Raw genomic sequence first — 19,119 nt, 5'->3', positions numbered from 1 at the left:
TGATCACCCCCCCACCCTCCTCCCCTGGCTAACTTGTCCACACCTTCAGCTGACGTGAGCGCAGGATGGGGTGACAATCAGAGACGGAACACAGTGTGTGTGTGTGTGTGTGTGTGTGTGTGTGTGTGTGTGTGTGTGTGTGTGTGTGTTGTGATCCTCAGGTTTAGTCTTGAACACACAAGGGTTGTGTGTGTGTGTGTAAAGGTGTGCGTCTGTCCATCCAGCTGTGCCTACAGTCATTCCATGTGTGTCGTGCCTTCGACAACGAAGCAGGAGAAGATAAAGTTTCATTCAACGTTTACCATAAATGCTCTTGTAGAGGAGCAGCCCTCGTTTCTAGTTAGGATGGAGGGATGACGAGCGGAAAAAAAGGGGCTGCACGATATTAAGTAGATGCACTTATGATTGATTCAAAAAAAAAAAAAACGGCTTCCCCTTTTTAGCCACTGACCACTGCGGATTGGACAGAAAAAAAAGTTGAGCGTAATCGAAGGTACATTGATGGTCATAATGATATGTTGATTTTATTGTTTTGATCACTGGAATTGACTGAAATCACGATGTCGGTTTCCTTTCGATATGCGCAGCTACATTAGCAACGAGTATAAAATGTATCGACATTTCGTAACTTAACTTAAAAACGTTTTTGTTAGCCACCAAGCTAGCATAGCACCAGCGGAACATTAGCATTGTGAGCTAACCATAACAGACACAGAGAAAATAGTAACTTAAAAACGTTTTTGCTGGCCGCCAAGCTAGCATAGCACGAGCTGAGTGTTAGCATTGTGAGCTAACCATAACAGACACAGAGAAAATAGTAACTTAAAAACGTTTTTGTTGGCCGCCAAGCTAGCATATCACACGCAGAGTGTTAGCATTGTGAGCTAACCATAACGTACATGGAGAAAATAGTAACTTAAAAACGTTTTTGTTAGCCACCAACTAGCATAGCACGAGTGGAGCGTTAGCATTGTGAGCTAACTATAACGTACATGAGAAAAAAGGAACTTAAAACAATCATATGTTAGTTAAGGTTAAATATTTTGACACTTAATCACAAACTCATCTAACAAAAAGCCATAAAAAAGTTCATTTTTGGCCTCAATAATTTTGTTATTTAATTCTGGAAAGTTCTGTGATTAAAAAATAATGTCATTATTTTATTGATTTATTTTCTTATAATTTATCTTTGTTAGTATTTCCATCAAAATAAATACTTTTCAATCGTAATATCAATGTGATTAAATCCGTAAACTGTAAAAAACGACTATTGTAGTTTCCGATGTATCGTGCAGCCCCGATGTTCGTCCCCGTGCCTTTCTATCCCGCCATGAGATATTTCCGCCACCAGGTGTCCGCCACGGCGCCCGGGGTCACTTCAGGTCAAAGGCCTTAAATCTTCAACAAGCCATAAATCGCCAAATTGACATCGCTCCACACGGTGGCGCTGTTTGTGAATGTGCAAAGAGAGAAACTTGTTTACTGACCAACGAACGGCCGCTCGATACTTTTTCACGTCAACGCCGGTTCTGTTTTAAGAATCCCAGCGAGAATCTAATGTCGCCCACAAATGTGAATCAACGTAGTCGCCATGGTTACTGGTCTAATTGTCGCTTACGCTGAAGTGTTTTTTTAGCGCTACATTTATTTGGAAGGACGAACGTCGTTCATCTCTTTCAGTTTCGCTTTTCCGAATGTGAATATTCCGATATATCTTTTGCACGTTTCCGTTCGTTTTTAGATTTTTGTAAATATCGAATGAGAGTTTAAAGGTTTTTCTCGGCGAAGAACTTGACGTGCGATCTTGTTTCAACGTGCTTCTGTGACAACTTGGTTTGTGTGTTTTGGGAATATTCAGCCTTTATTTTGAAACCAGAAGTGAAATCCAGAAACGAGGGAAGTGACCTGTTTTTTCCCTGCTCTGCGTTACGATGAAAAGTTAAAACATTTTCTCTTTGAGTATTTAAGAACAGGAAGTCATCACCGTCTTTGTTTGTATTTCTTCTTCAGCTTTTCTACAGACTTTCCGATGTTTCTGGACGGATCCTCTGAATGTATCACTGAGAAATACGATTGGATTACAAAAAAAGCAGAACATTTAAAAAACACCAAAAGATTTTATTTGAAATAAAGTGTTGACTTCCTGTTTGCACCTCGAGTGACCCAAAATAACAAACTGTGTATATTTTGGTACTTTAAGAAGTTTATGACGTGAAGAAGAATAATATTTATCAAATCTTGCATTTTAAATAATTGCCAGTTCTAGACATTCCTACGTGAGTTGATTCAAAAGGGGTTTGTTTCAAAACAAAAGCGTCTGAACCATCGAGGTCGAGGTGAATTTAGAGGATCGTAAAAAATAAAATATTTCTTATCGACAGTGGAGGTCGTCGGCGGCGGCGAGGGCGGGGGAGTCAGGACTGCAGCCTGCCGCGCCGTCAGTGGTGTTTTTTTCTCTGCAGGAATGAACATCGTGCTGTTGTTTTTTTTTCTCTGTAAAGTGTGAAGGTGTGAGAACACATTTGCAGTGATGGCAGTATTCTGGAATAAATAAAAACGCCAGTATTGATCTGTGGAGCTCCGCCTGTTATTCTTGTCCCAGTTGGTCGTAATGTTTGTTTATAATTTTAAATGCTGAGCACGAATACATGTTTAATGAATTATATCACTTTTTCTTTGAAAGAAAAAATATTTTTTGAACAAACACACCCTCATTCATTACCTAAATCTTGACTAGATCAGTTAACTCGACTGTTGACTAACAACTAAACTCAATCAACTTGACTATGAACTGACTAGAACTACACTAAATTAACTTGACTATAAAATAAACTAGAACTAGACTAAATCAACTTGACTATAAACTAACTAGAACTAGACTAAATTAACTTGACTATAAACTAACTAGAACTAGACTAAATCAACTTGACTATAAACTAACTAGAACTAGACTAAATCAACTTGACTATAAACTAACTAGAACTAGACTAAATCAACTTGACTATAAACTAACTAGAACTAGACTAAATTAACTTGACTATAAAATAACTAGAACTAGACTAAATCAACTTGACTATAAACTAACTAGAACTAGACTAAATTAACTTGACTGTAAACTAACTAGAACTAGACTAAATCAACTTGACTATAAACTTACATGAACTAGACTAAATCAACTTGACTATAAACTAACTAGAACTAGACTAAATCAACTTGACTATAAACTAACTAGAACTAGACTAAATCAACTTGACTATAAAATAACTAGAACTAGACTAAATCAACTTGACTATAAACTAACTAGAACTAGACTAAATCAACTTGACTATAAAATAACTAGAACTAGACTAAATCAACTTGACTATAAACTGACTAGAACTAGACTAAATTAACTTGACTAGAAACTTTTTTTTTCTGTCTTATATTCTTCAGTTTGTAGCAAATAAAAATAATTTATCCTCAAAAATATAGATTTTCTTTATGTGCTAGTTTGATATACAGTAGTACACACTTTTACTTATTAATTTCCTTGAGGTATTATTGTATTTCTATCTTCTGTTGAACAAGAACTTTCTCTGATCTGTTGTTATTCTCTATATTTTCTAGTTTTATTCACATTTTTCCGTCAGAGTTTCCACACAAACAGTCACTAAAAGCATCACTAAGTGCAGTTGTGTTGCTGGACACACACACACGACAGTCCACTGGGATCGACACTTCCTGTTTACTGTTTCTCAATTATTCAGTTGGCCGAGATATCGTTTCCTTCTTTGTGTGTGAGTGTGTCTGTGTGTGTGTGAGAGTATGTGAGTGTGGAGCATTAGCAGCTTGTAAGTGTGTATTGATTTGTGATTTTATTGACCATTGTCCATTTTGGCATTGGCCTACAACACAACAGTTCTGAGAAGGAAAAGAAAGTTCACGCGGGGGAACCAAACAAATGCATCACTTAATATATATATATAAAAAATATATGAATTTGATTCTATTGCAGATTTGTCGATGTTTTTTGTGCAACATTCCTGAACACAAACACAACGTTAAAGCTTTTGTTACAGATGTCAAGTAAGTAAACACAGTGTTATCCTGAAGAATTTATTTTTTAAGATTTTTTAAAAAAAAGAGACAGAGTTGCAGAACACATAGTTTAAGTAGATAAACAACAACAACCGGATGATAAATATGGAACAAAAATGTTTGAAGCTGAAAATGAAGAGTCTCATGAGAGTTCGATAAAAATAAATCTTCTCCTCCTTCTTCTCTCTTTCTTCTTCTTATTCTCTGTCTCAGAAAAGTCCTAGTTAGGGCAACTCAAATCGTTTTAATTGAGAGATTAAAGTCTTATAATATATATATACTGTATATATATATATATTACGTATTAAAGCTAATGTAATTAATGTCGTACACAATTCTTTATTAAGAGATTAAATTAATATAAAATCAATTCTTATTATAGTTGTACGAAAATAATTTATTTTTGTGTAATTATGATTGTAAGTGATGCTTAACATAATTACATTAATGACGTCATCCTTGCGTTTATTAATTCATGCTGAAAATTCTTGTTATTTATTAATTTAATATATTGTATTAATTCTAAAATTGAATGAATTCGTCCAGGTTTTGTGATCGTAATTTTCTTTAATACTGTCTCAAACGTTTATTGTTTAAAGCGACTTCTTCTGTGAAAGCGCTCTCTACTGACACCCTCAGGAAGTAGCTATAGTTACTTGACAAATTAACAGGTGAGTTTGATTAAGTAGATTAGTTTGTGGTTTATTCGCTAACTAGTAAGTTATAGGATTTAGAGAAATAATAATGTTTTTAAAATAACAAAAGAATACAAATTGAATCTCTTAATTTACATGTACTTAAGTTTATAAAGAAGTGTTTTGCTGTGTTGTGTTCTCAAATTGTGTAGTTACTTCGATTAGCTAACAATGCTAATATTACAAAAGGTGGACGTCACTTTACGTCATCTAAAAATACATTAGTCGAATATTTTTTACTTTAATAAAAAAGTATTTTTTTATGCAGTTGGTTTACTTCCGGTAAACTTTCAGGTAGGATTTATTGGAGGGAAGAACTTTAATCCTCGTGTGAAGCTCTCGAACACACGTCGACAGTGTGTGTGCACTCAAGTGTGTGTGTGTGTGTCTCTCTCTCTCTCGCGCGCGCAGTGAGTCGTCGAGAAGCCGCTCTTTGGTGGGAGCTCCGGGCGAGTGAGGAGAGCCGGGTCCTGAGAGGTAAGAGACGAGGGTTTGAGGCGAGAAAAAAACGAGAAAAAAAAGGGAGATGAACGAGTGTCGTGAGTGTTGTGAGTCTGGAGAGACGCTGGAGTGAAATTGTTTCTTCTCCGTCGAGCCTCGTGATGATGAGAGAGAAGAACTGATGATCTCCGAGTCTCACCTGGTGGTCGCTGATGTTGCTCGTGTGTGTTTATGTCTCTTATAGATGGTGTTATAAGTGTGTGTTTATGTCTCTTATAGATGGTGTTATAAGTGTGTTTATGTCGCTTATAGATGGTGTTACAAGTGTGTTTATATCGCTTATAGATGGTGTTACAAGTGTGTTTATATCGCTTATAGATGGTGTTACAAGTGTGTTTATATCGCTTATAGATGGTGTTACAAGTGTGTTTATATCGCTTATAGATGGTGTTACAAGTGTGTTTATATCGCTTATAGATGGTGTTATAAGTGTGTTTATATCGCTTATAGATGGTGTTATAAGTGTGTTTATATCGCTTATAGATGGTGTTACAAGTGTGTTTATATCACTTATAGATGGTGTTATAAGTGTGTGTTTATGTCTCTTATAGATGGTGTTATAAGTGTGTTTATATCGCTTATAGATGGTGTTACAAGTGTGTTTATATCGCTTATAGATGGTGTTATAAGTGTGTGTTTATGTCTCTTATAGATGGTGTTATAAGTGTGTGTTTATGTCTCTTATAGATGATGTTTTAAGTGTGTGTTTATGTCTCTTATAGATGATGTTATAAGTGTGTGTTTGTCTCTTATAGATGTTGTTATAAGTGTGTGTTTATGTCTCTTATAGATGGTGTTATAAGTGTGTTTATGTCGCTTATAGATGGTGTTATAAGTGTGTTTATATCGCTTATAGATGGTGTTATAAGTGTGTTTATGTCGCTTATAGATGGTGTTACAAGTGTGTTTATGTCGCTTATAGATGGTGTTATAAGTGTGTGTTTATGTCTCTTATAGATGGTGTTATAAGTGTGTGTTTATGTCTCTTATAGATGATGTTTTAAGTGTGTGTTTATGTCTCTTATAGATGATGTTATAAGTGTGTGTTTGTCTCTTATAGATGGTGTTATAAGTGTGTGTTTATGTCTCTTATAGATGATGTTATAAGTGTGTGTTTGTCTCTTATAGATGGTGTTATAAGTGTGTGTTTATGTCGCTTATAGATTGTGTTATAATGGTGTGTTTATGTCGCTTATAGATGGTGTTATAAGTGTGTGTTTATGTCTCTTATACTGTAGATGGTGTTATAAGTGTGTGTTTATGTCTCTTATAGATGGTGTTATAAGTGTGTGTTTATGTCTCATATAGATGGTGTTATAAGTGTGTTTATGTCGCTTATAGATGGTGTTATAAGTGTGTTTATATCGCTTATAGATGGTGTTATAAGTGTGTTTATGTCGCTTATAGATGGTGTTACAAGTGTGTTTATATCGCTTATAGATGGTGTTATAAGTGTGTGTTTATGTCTCTTATAGATGATGTTATAAGTGTGTGTTTATGTCGCTTATAGATGGTGTTACAAGTGTGTGTTTATGTCTCTTATAGATGATGTTATAAGTGTGTGTTTATGTCTCTTATAGATGGTGTTATAAGTGGGTGTTTATGTCTCTTATAGATGGTGTTATAAGTGTGTGTTTATGTCTCTTATAGATGATGTTATAAGGGTGTGTTTATGTCTCTTATAGATGGTGTTATAAGTGTGTGTTTATGTCTCTTATAGATGATGTTTTAAGTGTGTGTTTATGTCTCTTATAGATGATGTTATAAGTGTGTGTTTGTCTCTTATAGATGGTGTTATAAGTGTGTGTTTATGTCTCTTATAGATGATGTTATTAGTGTGTGTTTGTCTCTTATAGATGGTGTTATAAGTGTGTGTTTGTCTCTTATAGATGGTGTTATAAGTGTGTGTTTATGTCGCTTATAGATTGTGTTATAATGGTGTGTTTATGTCGCTTATAGATGGTGTTATAAGTGTGTGTTTATGTCTCTTATAGATGGTGTTATAAGTGTGTGTTTATGTCTCTTATAGATGGTGTTATAAGTGTGTTTATGTCGCTTATAGATGGTGTTATAAGTGTGTGTTTATGTCGCTTATAGATGGTGTTATAAGTGAGTGTTTATGTCTCTTATAGATGGTGTTATAAGTGTGTGTTTATGTCTCTTATAGATGGTGTTATAAGTGTGTGTTTATGTCTCTTATAGATGGTGTTATAAGTGTGTGTTTATGTCTCTTATAGATGGTGTTATAAGTCTGTGTTTATGTCGCTTATAGATGGTGTTATAAGTGAGTGTTTGTCTTTTATAGATGTTGTTATAAGGGTGTGTTTATGTCTCTTATAGATGGTGTTATAAGTGTGTGTTTATGTCGCTTATAGATGGTGTTATAAGTGAGTGTTTGTCTTTTATAGATGGTGTTACAAGGGTGTGTTTATGTCGCTTATAGATGGTGTTATAAGTGTGTGTTTATGTCGCTTATAGATGGTGTTATAAGTGAGTGTTTATGTCTCTTATAGATGGTGTTTTAAGTGTGTGTTTATGTCTCTTATAGATGGTGTTATAAGTGTGTGTTTATGTCTCTTATAGATGGTGTTATAAGTGTGTGTTTATGTCTCTTATAGATGGTGTTATAAGTGTGTTTATGTCTCTTATAGATGGTGTTATAAGTGTGTGTTTATGTCTCTTATAGATGGTGTTATAAGTGTGTGTTTGTCTCTTATAGATGATGTTATAAGTGTGTGTTTATGTCGCTTATAGATGGTGTTATAAGTGTGTGTTTATGTCTCTTATAGATGATGTTTTAAGTGTGTGTTTATGTCTCTTATAGATGATGTTATAAGTGTGTGTTTGTCTCTTATAGATGGTGTTATAAGTGTGTGTTTATGTCACTTATAGATGATGTTATTAGTGTGTGTTTGTCTCTTATAGATGGTGTTATAAGTGTGTGTTTGTCTCTTATAGATGGTGTTATAAGTGTGTGTTTATGTCTCTTATAGATGGTGTTATAAGTGTGTTTATATCGCTTATAGATGGTGTTACAAGTGTGTTTATATCGCTTATAGATGGTGTTATAAGTGTGTGTTTATGTCTCTTATAGATGGTGTTATAAGTGTGTGTTTATGTCTCTTATAGATGATGTTTTAAGTGTGTGTTTATGTCTCTTATAGATGATGTTATAAGTGTGTGTTTGTCTCTTATAGATGTTGTTATAAGTGTGTGTTTATGTCTCTTATAGATGGTGTTATAAGTGTGTTTATGTCGCTTATAGATGGTGTTATAAGTGTGTTTATATCGCTTATAGATGGTGTTATAAGTGTGTTTATGTCGCTTATAGATGGTGTTACAAGTGTGTTTATGTCGCTTATAGATGGTGTTATAAGTGTGTGTTTATGTCTCTTATAGATGGTGTTATAAGTGTGTGTTTATGTCTCTTATAGATGATGTTTTAAGTGTGTGTTTATGTCTCTTATAGATGATGTTATAAGTGTGTGTTTGTCTCTTATAGATGGTGTTATAAGTGTGTGTTTATGTCTCTTATAGATGATGTTATAAGTGTGTGTTTGTCTCTTATAGATGGTGTTATAAGTGTGTGTTTATGTCGCTTATAGATTGTGTTATAATGGTGTGTTTATGTCGCTTATAGATGGTGTTATAAGTGTGTGTTTATGTCTCTTATACTGTAGATGGTGTTATAAGTGTGTGTTTATGTCTCTTATAGATGGTGTTATAAGTGTGTGTTTATGTCTCATATAGATGGTGTTATAAGTGTGTTTATGTCGCTTATAGATGGTGTTATAAGTGTGTTTATATCGCTTATAGATGGTGTTATAAGTGTGTTTATGTCGCTTATAGATGGTGTTACAAGTGTGTTTATATCGCTTATAGATGGTGTTATAAGTGTGTGTTTATGTCTCTTATAGATGATGTTATAAGTGTGTGTTTATGTCGCTTATAGATGGTGTTACAAGTGTGTGTTTATGTCTCTTATAGATGATGTTATAAGTGTGTGTTTATGTCTCTTATAGATGGTGTTATAAGTGGGTGTTTATGTCTCTTATAGATGGTGTTATAAGTGTGTGTTTATGTCTCTTATAGATGATGTTATAAGGGTGTGTTTATGTCTCTTATAGATGGTGTTATAAGTGTGTGTTTATGTCTCTTATAGATGATGTTTTAAGTGTGTGTTTATGTCTCTTATAGATGATGTTATAAGTGTGTGTTTGTCTCTTATAGATGGTGTTATAAGTGTGTGTTTATGTCTCTTATAGATGATGTTATTAGTGTGTGTTTGTCTCTTATAGATGGTGTTATAAGTGTGTGTTTGTCTCTTATAGATGGTGTTATAAGTGTGTGTTTATGTCGCTTATAGATTGTGTTATAATGGTGTGTTTATGTCGCTTATAGATGGTGTTATAAGTGTGTGTTTATGTCTCTTATAGATGGTGTTATAAGTGTGTGTTTATGTCTCTTATAGATGGTGTTATAAGTGTGTTTATGTCGCTTATAGATGGTGTTATAAGTGTGTGTTTATGTCGCTTATAGATGGTGTTATAAGTGAGTGTTTATGTCTCTTATAGATGGTGTTATAAGTGTGTGTTTATGTCTCTTATAGATGGTGTTATAAGTGTGTGTTTATGTCTCTTATAGATGGTGTTATAAGTGTGTGTTTATGTCTCTTATAGATGGTGTTATAAGTCTGTGTTTATGTCGCTTATAGATGGTGTTATAAGTGAGTGTTTGTCTTTTATAGATGTTGTTATAAGGGTGTGTTTATGTCTCTTATAGATGGTGTTATAAGTGTGTGTTTATGTCGCTTATAGATGGTGTTATAAGTGAGTGTTTGTCTTTTATAGATGGTGTTACAAGGGTGTGTTTATGTCGCTTATAGATGGTGTTATAAGTGTGTGTTTATGTCGCTTATAGATGGTGTTATAAGTGAGTGTTTATGTCTCTTATAGATGGTGTTTTAAGTGTGTGTTTATGTCTCTTATAGATGGTGTTATAAGTGTGTGTTTATGTCTCTTATAGATGGTGTTATAAGTGTGTGTTTATGTCTCTTATAGATGGTGTTATAAGTGTGTTTATGTCTCTTATAGATGGTGTTATAAGTGTGTGTTTATGTCTCTTATAGATGGTGTTATAAGTGTGTGTTTATGTCTCTTATAGATGATGTTATAAGTGTGTGTTTATGTCGCTTATAGATGGTGTTATAAGTGTGTGTTTATGTCTCTTATAGATGATGTTTTAAGTGTGTGTTTATGTCTCTTATAGATGATGTTATAAGTGTGTGTTTGTCTCTTATAGATGGTGTTATAAGTGTGTGTTTATGTCACTTATAGATGATGTTATTAGTGTGTGTTTGTCTCTTATAGATGGTGTTATAAGTGTGTGTTTGTCTCTTATAGATGGTGTTATAAGTGTGTGTTTATGTCGCTTATAGATTGTGTTATAATGGTGTGTTTATGTCGCTTATAGATGGTGTTATAAGTGTGTGTTTATGTCTCTTATAGATGGTGTTATAAGTGTGTGTTTATGTCTCTTATAGATGGTGTTATAAGTGTGTTTATGTCGCTTATAGATGGTGTTATAAGTGAGTGTTTATGTCTCTTATAGATGGTGTTATAAGTGTGTGTTTATGTCTCTTATAGATGGTGTTATAAGTGTGTGTTTATGTCTCTTATAGATGGTGTTATAAGTCTGTGTTTATGTCGCTTATAGATTGTGTTATAATGGTGTGTTTATGTCGCTTATAGATGGTGTTATAAGTGTGTGTTTATGTCTCTTATAGATGGTTTTATAAGTGTGTGTTTATGTCTCTTATAGATGGTGTTATAAGTGTGTTTATGTCGCTTATAGATGGTGTTTTAAGTGTGTGTTTATGTCTCTTATAGATGGTGTTATAAGTGTGTGTTTATGTCTCTTATAGATGGTGTTATAAGTGTGTTTATGTCTCTTATAGATGGTGTTATAAGTGTGTTTATGTCTCTTATAGATGGTGTTATAAGTGTGTGTTTATGTCTCTTATAGATGGTGTTATAAGTGTGTGTTTGTCTCTTATAGATGATGTTATAAGTGTGTGTTTATGTCGCTTATAGATGGTGTTATAAGTGTGTGTTTATGTCTCTTATAGATGATGTTTTAAGTGTGTGTTTATGTCTCTTATAGATGATGTTATAAGTGTGTGTTTGTCTCTTATAGATGGTGTTATAAGTGTGTGTTTATGTCACTTATAGATGATGTTATTAGTGTGTGTTTGTCTCTTATAGATGGTGTTATAAGTGTGTGTTTGTCTCTTATAGATGGTGTTATAAGTGTGTGTTTATGTCGCTTATAGATTGTGTTATAATGGTGTGTTTATGTCGCTTATAGATGGTGTTATAAGTGTGTGTTTATGTCTCTTATAGATGGTGTTATAAGTGAGTGTTTATGTCTCTTATAGATGGTGTTATAAGTGTGTGTTTATGTCTCTTATAGATGGTGTTATAAGTGAGTGTTTATGTCTCTTATAGATGGTGTTATAAGTGTGTGTTTATGTCTCTTATAGATGGTGTTATAAGTGTGTGTTTGTCTCTTATAGATGGTGTTATAAGTGTGTGTTTATGTCGCTTATAGATTGTGTTATAATGGTGTTTATGTCGCTTATAGATGGTGTTATAAGTGTGTGTTTATGTCTCTTATAGATGGTTTTATAAGTGTGTGTTTATGTCTCTTATAGATGGTGTTATAAGTGTGTTTATGTCGCTTATAGATGGTGTTATAAGTGTGTGTTTATGTCGCTTATAGATGGTGTTATAAGTGAGTGTTTATGTCTCTTATAGATGGTGTTATAAGTGTGTGTTTATGTCTCTTATAGATGGTGTTATAAGTGTGTGTTTATGTCTCTTATAGATGGTGTTATAAGTGTGTGTTTATGTCTCTTATAGATGGTGTTATAAGTCTGTGTTTATGTCGCTTATAGATGGTGTTATAAGTGAGTGTTTGTCTTTTATAGATGGTGTTATAAGGGTGTGTTTATGTCTCTTATAGATGGTGTTATAAGTGTGTGTTTATGTCGCTTATAGATGGTGTTATAAGTGAGTGTTTGTCTTTTATAGATGGTGTTATAAGGGTGTGTTTATGTCGCTTATAGATGGTGTTATAAGTGTGTGTTTATGTCGCTTATAGATGGTGTTATAAGTGAGTGTTTATGTCTCTTATAGATGGTGTTTTAAGTGTGTGTTTATGTCTCTTATAGATGGTGTTATAAGTGTGTGTTTATGTCTCTTATAGATGGTGTTATAAGTGTGTGTTTATGTCTCTTATAGATGATGTTATAAGTGTGTGTTTATGTCTCTTATAGATGGTGTTGTAAGTGTGTGTTTATGTCTCTTATAGATGGTGTTATAAGTGTGTGATTATGTCGCTTATAGATGGTGTTATAAGTGAGTGTTTGTCTTTTATAGATGGTGTTATAAGGGTGTGTTTATGTCTCTTATAGATGGTGTTATAAGTGTGTGTTTATGTCTCTTATAGATGGTGTTATAAGTGTGTGTTTATGTCTCTTATAGATGGTGTTATAAGTGTGTGTTTATGACAGTTGGGGTTCAGGGGGAGCGATCATGTGATGACATGTCGAGCAAACAAACGACAACATCATTGAACCATTGATGGTTTATCTACAGGTACCGAGCATGTCCTGATTTAACCGCCGGTTCAAGCGAGTCTCATCCCGCCAAAGGATACGTCAAACTCTGCCGTGATCGGACGTGCCAGGGAATTGGACGAGCCGGTATTTAAAAAACATTTTGACACATTTGCATCCCGATATAGCAGAAATATTTTTTCCACCAGACCCAGAAAAGTGCGGCTTGGGGGCCACATGCGGACCTCTGATTGAATTTATGTGGCCCTTATATTTACCTTATGAAGATGGAGTTAAATATAAAATGTACTTTAAATTATTCATGTAAAGTACTTTGTGACACTGAATGTCTAAAAGGTGCTTTAAATTAATTTATTACTATTAAAACTGATCACGTAGGATTTTTTTTAAATGTATCAATCATTACCAGTTAAACTCGAAAGACAATTTGGTAAAGTTATTTTTTTTTTCATTTTTCTCTCTTAAAAAAAAAAGAAGAAAAAATTATCTTTCTAAATATCAAGTGTTTACAAATAAATCACATTAACATGGTAATATTAATGTATTTTAGTGTTTATTTTGAACTAAAATGTATTATAAAATATAATACATTATACTAATCAATCACATTATAGAAAAGCAATACCTTTATTTAGCTTAAGTTTTAAGGCCATTAAAGTAATTTAGTTACCGAAGGTTTGGTTACATGTTTAGTTAATATATAAAGGGCTAGTTCTCTGTTTACATGTTTAAGGACCTCACGAAACGGACTGAACACAAAAGGCAACAGTTTTAGTACGACTAGTAGAACTAACTTCATCTGCTGTTAATTATAAAAGTAGAAAGAGGTTGTTTGAGAAAATAAAAGATCATTGAGTGCAAGAATGCTCTGCTGGCATCACATCTTTATCCAGTTTTTCCCTGGCGCGGTTTCATGAGCGATGGAACTCAAGAAACCAAAGACTCACTCAAGAAATCACAAGTGTATGTTCAAGAGGAAACATGTTGGGATTCATCTGGAAGCGTTGGTCCGTAAGATGTCATCAAGTGTTTGAAGATCATAGTGAACACTGTGAGTCCAGATAATGGTTGAAGGTACGAGCGCACGTCTGCTGAGATGTGGCTTGACATGTGGGAAAGCTTCTGTTCATCATGACGAGTTATTGTTTTGTTCACTTCTGTGCGTCAGTCCAGGTGATGCTGGAGTTTTGACCTGACTCTTTCTACCTCTTTTTATACTGTTCCCTTTGTTTACCATCAACAACAATACTACTACTAGTACAACTACTAGTACTACTACTACTGCTGCTTTACCACTTACTACTTCTGTTACTACTACTAGTACTTATACTAATACTGTGATAATTTCCATTATATAACGAATGCTTTTACTTCTTCTAGCTTTACTACTAATATTTCTGCTACTTCTTGTGCTACTATTACTACATTGTCTTCTGCTATTACCTTTGTACTGGTATAACAATAAGTACAACTTAATAACTATAGTGATATAATGACTTCTACTAATATTTACACTAGGATTACTTCTATTTATTTGAGAATTACTATAACCTTTTTTATGGCTAGTACTTTTTCTGCCTTTTAGTTCTTTCTACTTGTACTACTACCACTTTTTGGATTATTTAATTTGATTTTACCACTAGTACTACCACAATATATATTTTTTTAATTGCCAAAGGCGCTTTACAAATAACATTTACTTACTTACTAATGCCACTGTTATTGTTGTGTTTTCTAGTACTATATTCGTTTTCTGCTTCTATTTTCACCACTACTACTAGTATCACTCCCAGTGCTAACACTACTACAACTACTTTGTCTTCTGCAACTGCCTCTTATACTTTTACTAAAACTAGTAATACTACGACTTCTACTACTACTACTACTACTTATATTGACACTTCTTGTATAAGTCCTTCTACCTTTACTACAACAGGTAATACTTCAAGGTAGTAATGCTTCTCCTGCTATAACAACTTCTATTGTTTTCTGCTGATACTTCTATTATTAGTGGTATGAAAAACTGCTGCTACTTCTGTTACTTCTACTTAAGTCTTTGTGTAATATGTCTTTCCCAGTATTTTCTAAGCATCTTTCTCTAATTATCCTGTAATATGAGCAAGCGAGAGTATTCAACCCGAAAATGTCATTTATATGCAAAATCTGCAGTCTTGGTATTGATCTTCAGCCGGCGGGTGACAAGTGATTGCGCTGTAATTGGAAGGTGAAGTGAAGCGTTACAAATGTACCGAGATCATTTCGGAGGATAAGATGGTAGCAATTGTTGGTGTTGTGCAAAAACAAGTTGTCTTTGAACTCACACAAGAGCTAGTATATTTGACAAAACATTTCACTTTATTTTATTTCCTCTTGTAAGATACTGCCATCGACTGGTGAAAACACTGTATAATTATTTTATATATATATATATATATATATATATATATATATATATAATTATTTCTTTGCTCAAGTGCGACCTAAAACCATTTTGACTCATTCACACACAATCGCAAACTGATGGGAGTAGGCTGCGACGCAGCTGCATCATCATACTTAAGTGTCTTGCTCACAACCACACAATCTGTATTGATTGGGATTGAACCTGTGACTTCTGAGGCCACTAGCAAACCACTTAACCGTCACATTCAGCCGCTCCTCTGTAACAGTGATGTAAACCCTAATGTCCACCAGTTGTGTTGCAGTTACTGCCACTCTGTAAGTAAGTTATTAAGTAAAGATGTTTCTTGAAGGAGTCAGTAGATCATCAAACACAGAGGGAGATCTTTCCAAAACTTAGGAGCAACAGTCTGAAAGGATTTGTCTCCTCTGGTCCGGAAGCGTGTTCAGAAACCATCAGTAGATTCTGATCCACAGACCTCAGAGCCCGAGCTGGGGTGTAAGGCTGGATCAGATTACAGAATAGATCTGAAAGTAAGAACCAGAATTTTTCAAATGGATCCTGAAAGAAGTGGCAGCCAGTGAAGAGTTCTGAGAAATGTGAGTTCTTCTACTAGAGGGTCAGAATTCTCGCTGCAGAGTTTTGTATTAACTGCAGCAGGACAGCTCCTTCTTGTTTGGACAAACCTGAAACCGTCTTCAGTGGACAAGCAAGGCCTTTGTTTTGGTTCCTAACATCTAATTCCAAGCGAGGAAGTAAAAAAAAAGCTGCCCCTAATTTAGTCAACACAGAAATCTTCTGACGGTAATTTTCTCGAAATCATGTTGAAGAAAACGTTGAATGTGTGAGGCTCGTGTAACTTTCTCTCTCCTGGAGATGAGCCTTTTGAATTTTTTTGTTGCCGTCTTTGAAGTGTCTGCTGCTCAGAACTAGCTTAAATGTATGAAAACGTAAGGTCATTGTGGGTCAAAACCATTGCAAAAGCAGCTAAAAATGGACGAAAAGATCAAACTCATGAGTAAAACTTTTCTGGACATGAATATGGAGAGAAAGTTTAAAACTATAAGCCTGAATTCAACTTGTTATAACGCCCTCTGGTTTTCATCTTCTAATCTGTCTTTCTCTCCTCAGCGGCTGAAGCGAGCGCAGTAGGACTACGAGAGCGACAGAGGGGAAAACCAGATAAGAAGAGAGGATCGTGAGAGCAGAGGGAGGGATGGCTGAGGGTCTTCAGCAGCAGCAGCAGCAGCAATCGTCGGAGGAGGACGAGCAGCCGAGTGCTGCGGGGACGATGGAGCCGGACGAGGAAGTCAAAGAGGAAGTCAAAGAGGAAGTCCAGATTCCTCCGGCTCGCCGGCTTCTGTCCTCCCGGTCCATGAGCCTGATGGACGGCGACGACGACTCACCCAACATGATTGTCTACAGAAAAGTAAGAAATGCATCTGAAAGAAGTCGTTAAAGATCTTCCCTGTTCTGTCGGTCAATTCTCACTTATGTAAGGGCGTATGTAAGAGTTGTCGTTTGAAAGAGACTGTGTGGTCATTGGTTGTTAATATTGTAGGGTTTTATTTTTAAATTAATTACAACATGAAAATGTATGGTTTGAATAGGAAGACCACCAAACATATTCGTGGCTCCAACACCTTCCTGAGCTTTTAATTGGTTGCGTGAGTTCAATTCTTCACAGGGTTTCTTGGTTTATTTTTAATTCATGTCTGAATAACTTTCAAGTAAATGTACTGAAGGTGAGTGCCCATTTTTTTCAAGATAAGTTACATTTTCTGCTAGTTAAGCATTGCTGTATGATTTCTAGCAATAACGGTAAAAAGCAAAAGAATACTGGTATTTGCTACACGACAAATCTGTTTTAAAATAAATATATATTTATATATACATATATTGTTTTGAGGATTATGAAACTACACAACAAGCCAAACGACTCCATATTTAACAAATCCATAAATCTGAGCTGTTTTCTTTATTTCTCACTCCCTCTCAGTGAACACCTCCGTTCTTTATGTCTTGCATCATACTGTTAGAATAAAGGCTTCTCAACTTTCAGAACATTTCTGTGACAACCAAGACGCCTTTTTACTTTTGTTGAACTTGAATCTGTTCCGTGTTTGGCTGATTGTACCGCAGAAAAGCTGAACCAGGCGTTTCCAAAGTCTGGCTAATTTGTATCATTGGACCAGAAAGTGAATCCATCAGAACTTGTCTTTTTGTGAAAACATCTGAAAACGGTACAAAGTGAAGCTCTTAAGTGTCGATGGTGATGAAAAGTTTAGAGGATTTACGGTAATTATTTGAATGAGTCTTGGGGACATTAGACGATTATATTCGATAAGTATTGAATGGTCTGAGCATGAAGCAGGGAGAATGAAAGAATCCGGTCGACGTTCCACTGCTTGTGTCTCAGCTCTGCATAATTAAAAAGCTGCTTTGTTGAGTTTCGACATCATAGCTTAACTGTCAACGTGGTTCGCTCCCGTTTCCGAGCGGCTTCCCCTCGGAGATGGTCTGCGTGTCAGCAGGACACATTTCTGTTTAATGAGCACAAAGCAGAGAAGCCGAGGCTGGAGTGAGAGTAAAGTACAATTTCAATTTCAAAGTATTCAAACCACCTTTTATTAAGCTCAAAGAAAGTTTAGAGTGGAGACGAACTTTGAAAACGACCGGCTGGCTGAGTCACATGACTTGAGATGTGATTGTAAATGCACAGAGGAAGCTTTTGAATAATTTAACTTTCATAGCACCCTTTTATAGGCAAAGTGAATTTTTATTAGCCTTCAGTTGGACAATAAAGTTGTTGCTCGGAGCTATGAAGTCGTCCATGTTGAATTGATTAACCTTGTACTTTTGTTTTCAGCTTGAAGTTGTTATTGTCATTGTCTTCATTGTTGGATGTTCTTTCTTCTTTTCTTTTTTTTATTTGTTGTCCCGGATGTTTTTTCATTCAAAGCGGTGGCTGCTTCTCTCAAATTACAGAACCAATTAAAAAAAAAGAAAATGCTGCTTGTATCGACTTCCTGCTTCTGTGTAGTTCTGAAAGCCATTATGCTTGTGTTTACTTTTGTGTGTGAATAGGCGTCGATGTAAAAGTTTGTTGGTCTGCAGTTTTAGTGCACATTGTTGAAAAAACTTGAATCTAATCCTTGTCGTTTGGTTTTAATGATGGTTTAATTTAGTTAGTAGAACTCTCAAGCGTGTCATTTACTGTATACATCACCAGAGAGTCGAGAGAATTATCATGAGATGGTGGTTTCATATGAAGTCCTGAGACTTTTTCAAGTTTAGCTTTTTTTTCAAGTTTAATGTTTAGTTTTTCAACTTTAAGATTACATTAGAAACCGACACCATCACTCTTTAACTCGTTTTGTAACAGAAAATTGAAAATGGTGAAAGGATGAATTTAAAAAAGATGCAGTTACACTATTTTGACACACAGGGGAGCAAGAAACATATTTTTTAATATAACGGATTAGGCCTTTAATGACGGCACATTTAACGATCATACAGATTAAAGAGAAGCGGTGTGAGTGGAATTCTAACACATTTTATACATTTGATTTATACATTAAGCAGTAGAAGGCAGAATCCATTAGTTCTGGTCCAGGAGACGACGAGTCTCTGACGGAGGGCTGAGAGAAGTATTTAATCCCCCGTCAGTGCAAATGAAATTCACGCAAACTGATGGCATCGGCCATATTTCTGAAATGAGAGTATAATAAAGAGCATATAATGTAATTGTATAAAATAATATACAGATGTCCACGGGGCGTATTATTAAATTGGATATGTTCACA

General features: G+C 34.8%; 1 protein-coding gene across 1 annotated transcript in view; it reads left to right on the top strand.

Annotated features, from left to right (window-relative positions):
• The first annotated feature begins 5,186 nt into the window (after positions 1 to 5,186).
• The window catches only part of LOC148067777 (regulator of G protein signaling 6-like), a 66,930-nt gene continuing 52,997 nt past the window's right edge, over positions 5,187 to 19,119 (top strand). Inside the window, exons 1-3 of the mRNA XM_087805322.1 lie at positions 5,187 to 5,249; positions 12,932 to 13,038; positions 16,445 to 16,742. Coding sequence (XP_087661448.1) covers positions 16,530 to 16,742 — 213 coding nt within the window. The 5' untranslated portion in view covers positions 5,187 to 5,249; positions 12,932 to 13,038; positions 16,445 to 16,529. The remainder of the gene's footprint in view (positions 5,250 to 12,931; positions 13,039 to 16,444; positions 16,743 to 19,119) is intronic.

This window comes from Callionymus lyra, chromosome 13 (genome assembly GCF_982586985.1).
Source record: "Callionymus lyra chromosome 13, fCalLyr1.hap1.1, whole genome shotgun sequence".
NCBI classification, from domain to species: domain Eukaryota; kingdom Metazoa; phylum Chordata; class Actinopteri; order Syngnathiformes; family Callionymidae; genus Callionymus; species Callionymus lyra.
The sequence above is the reverse complement of the archived record's forward strand: the minus strand, read 5'-3'. Positions and strand labels throughout refer to the sequence as shown.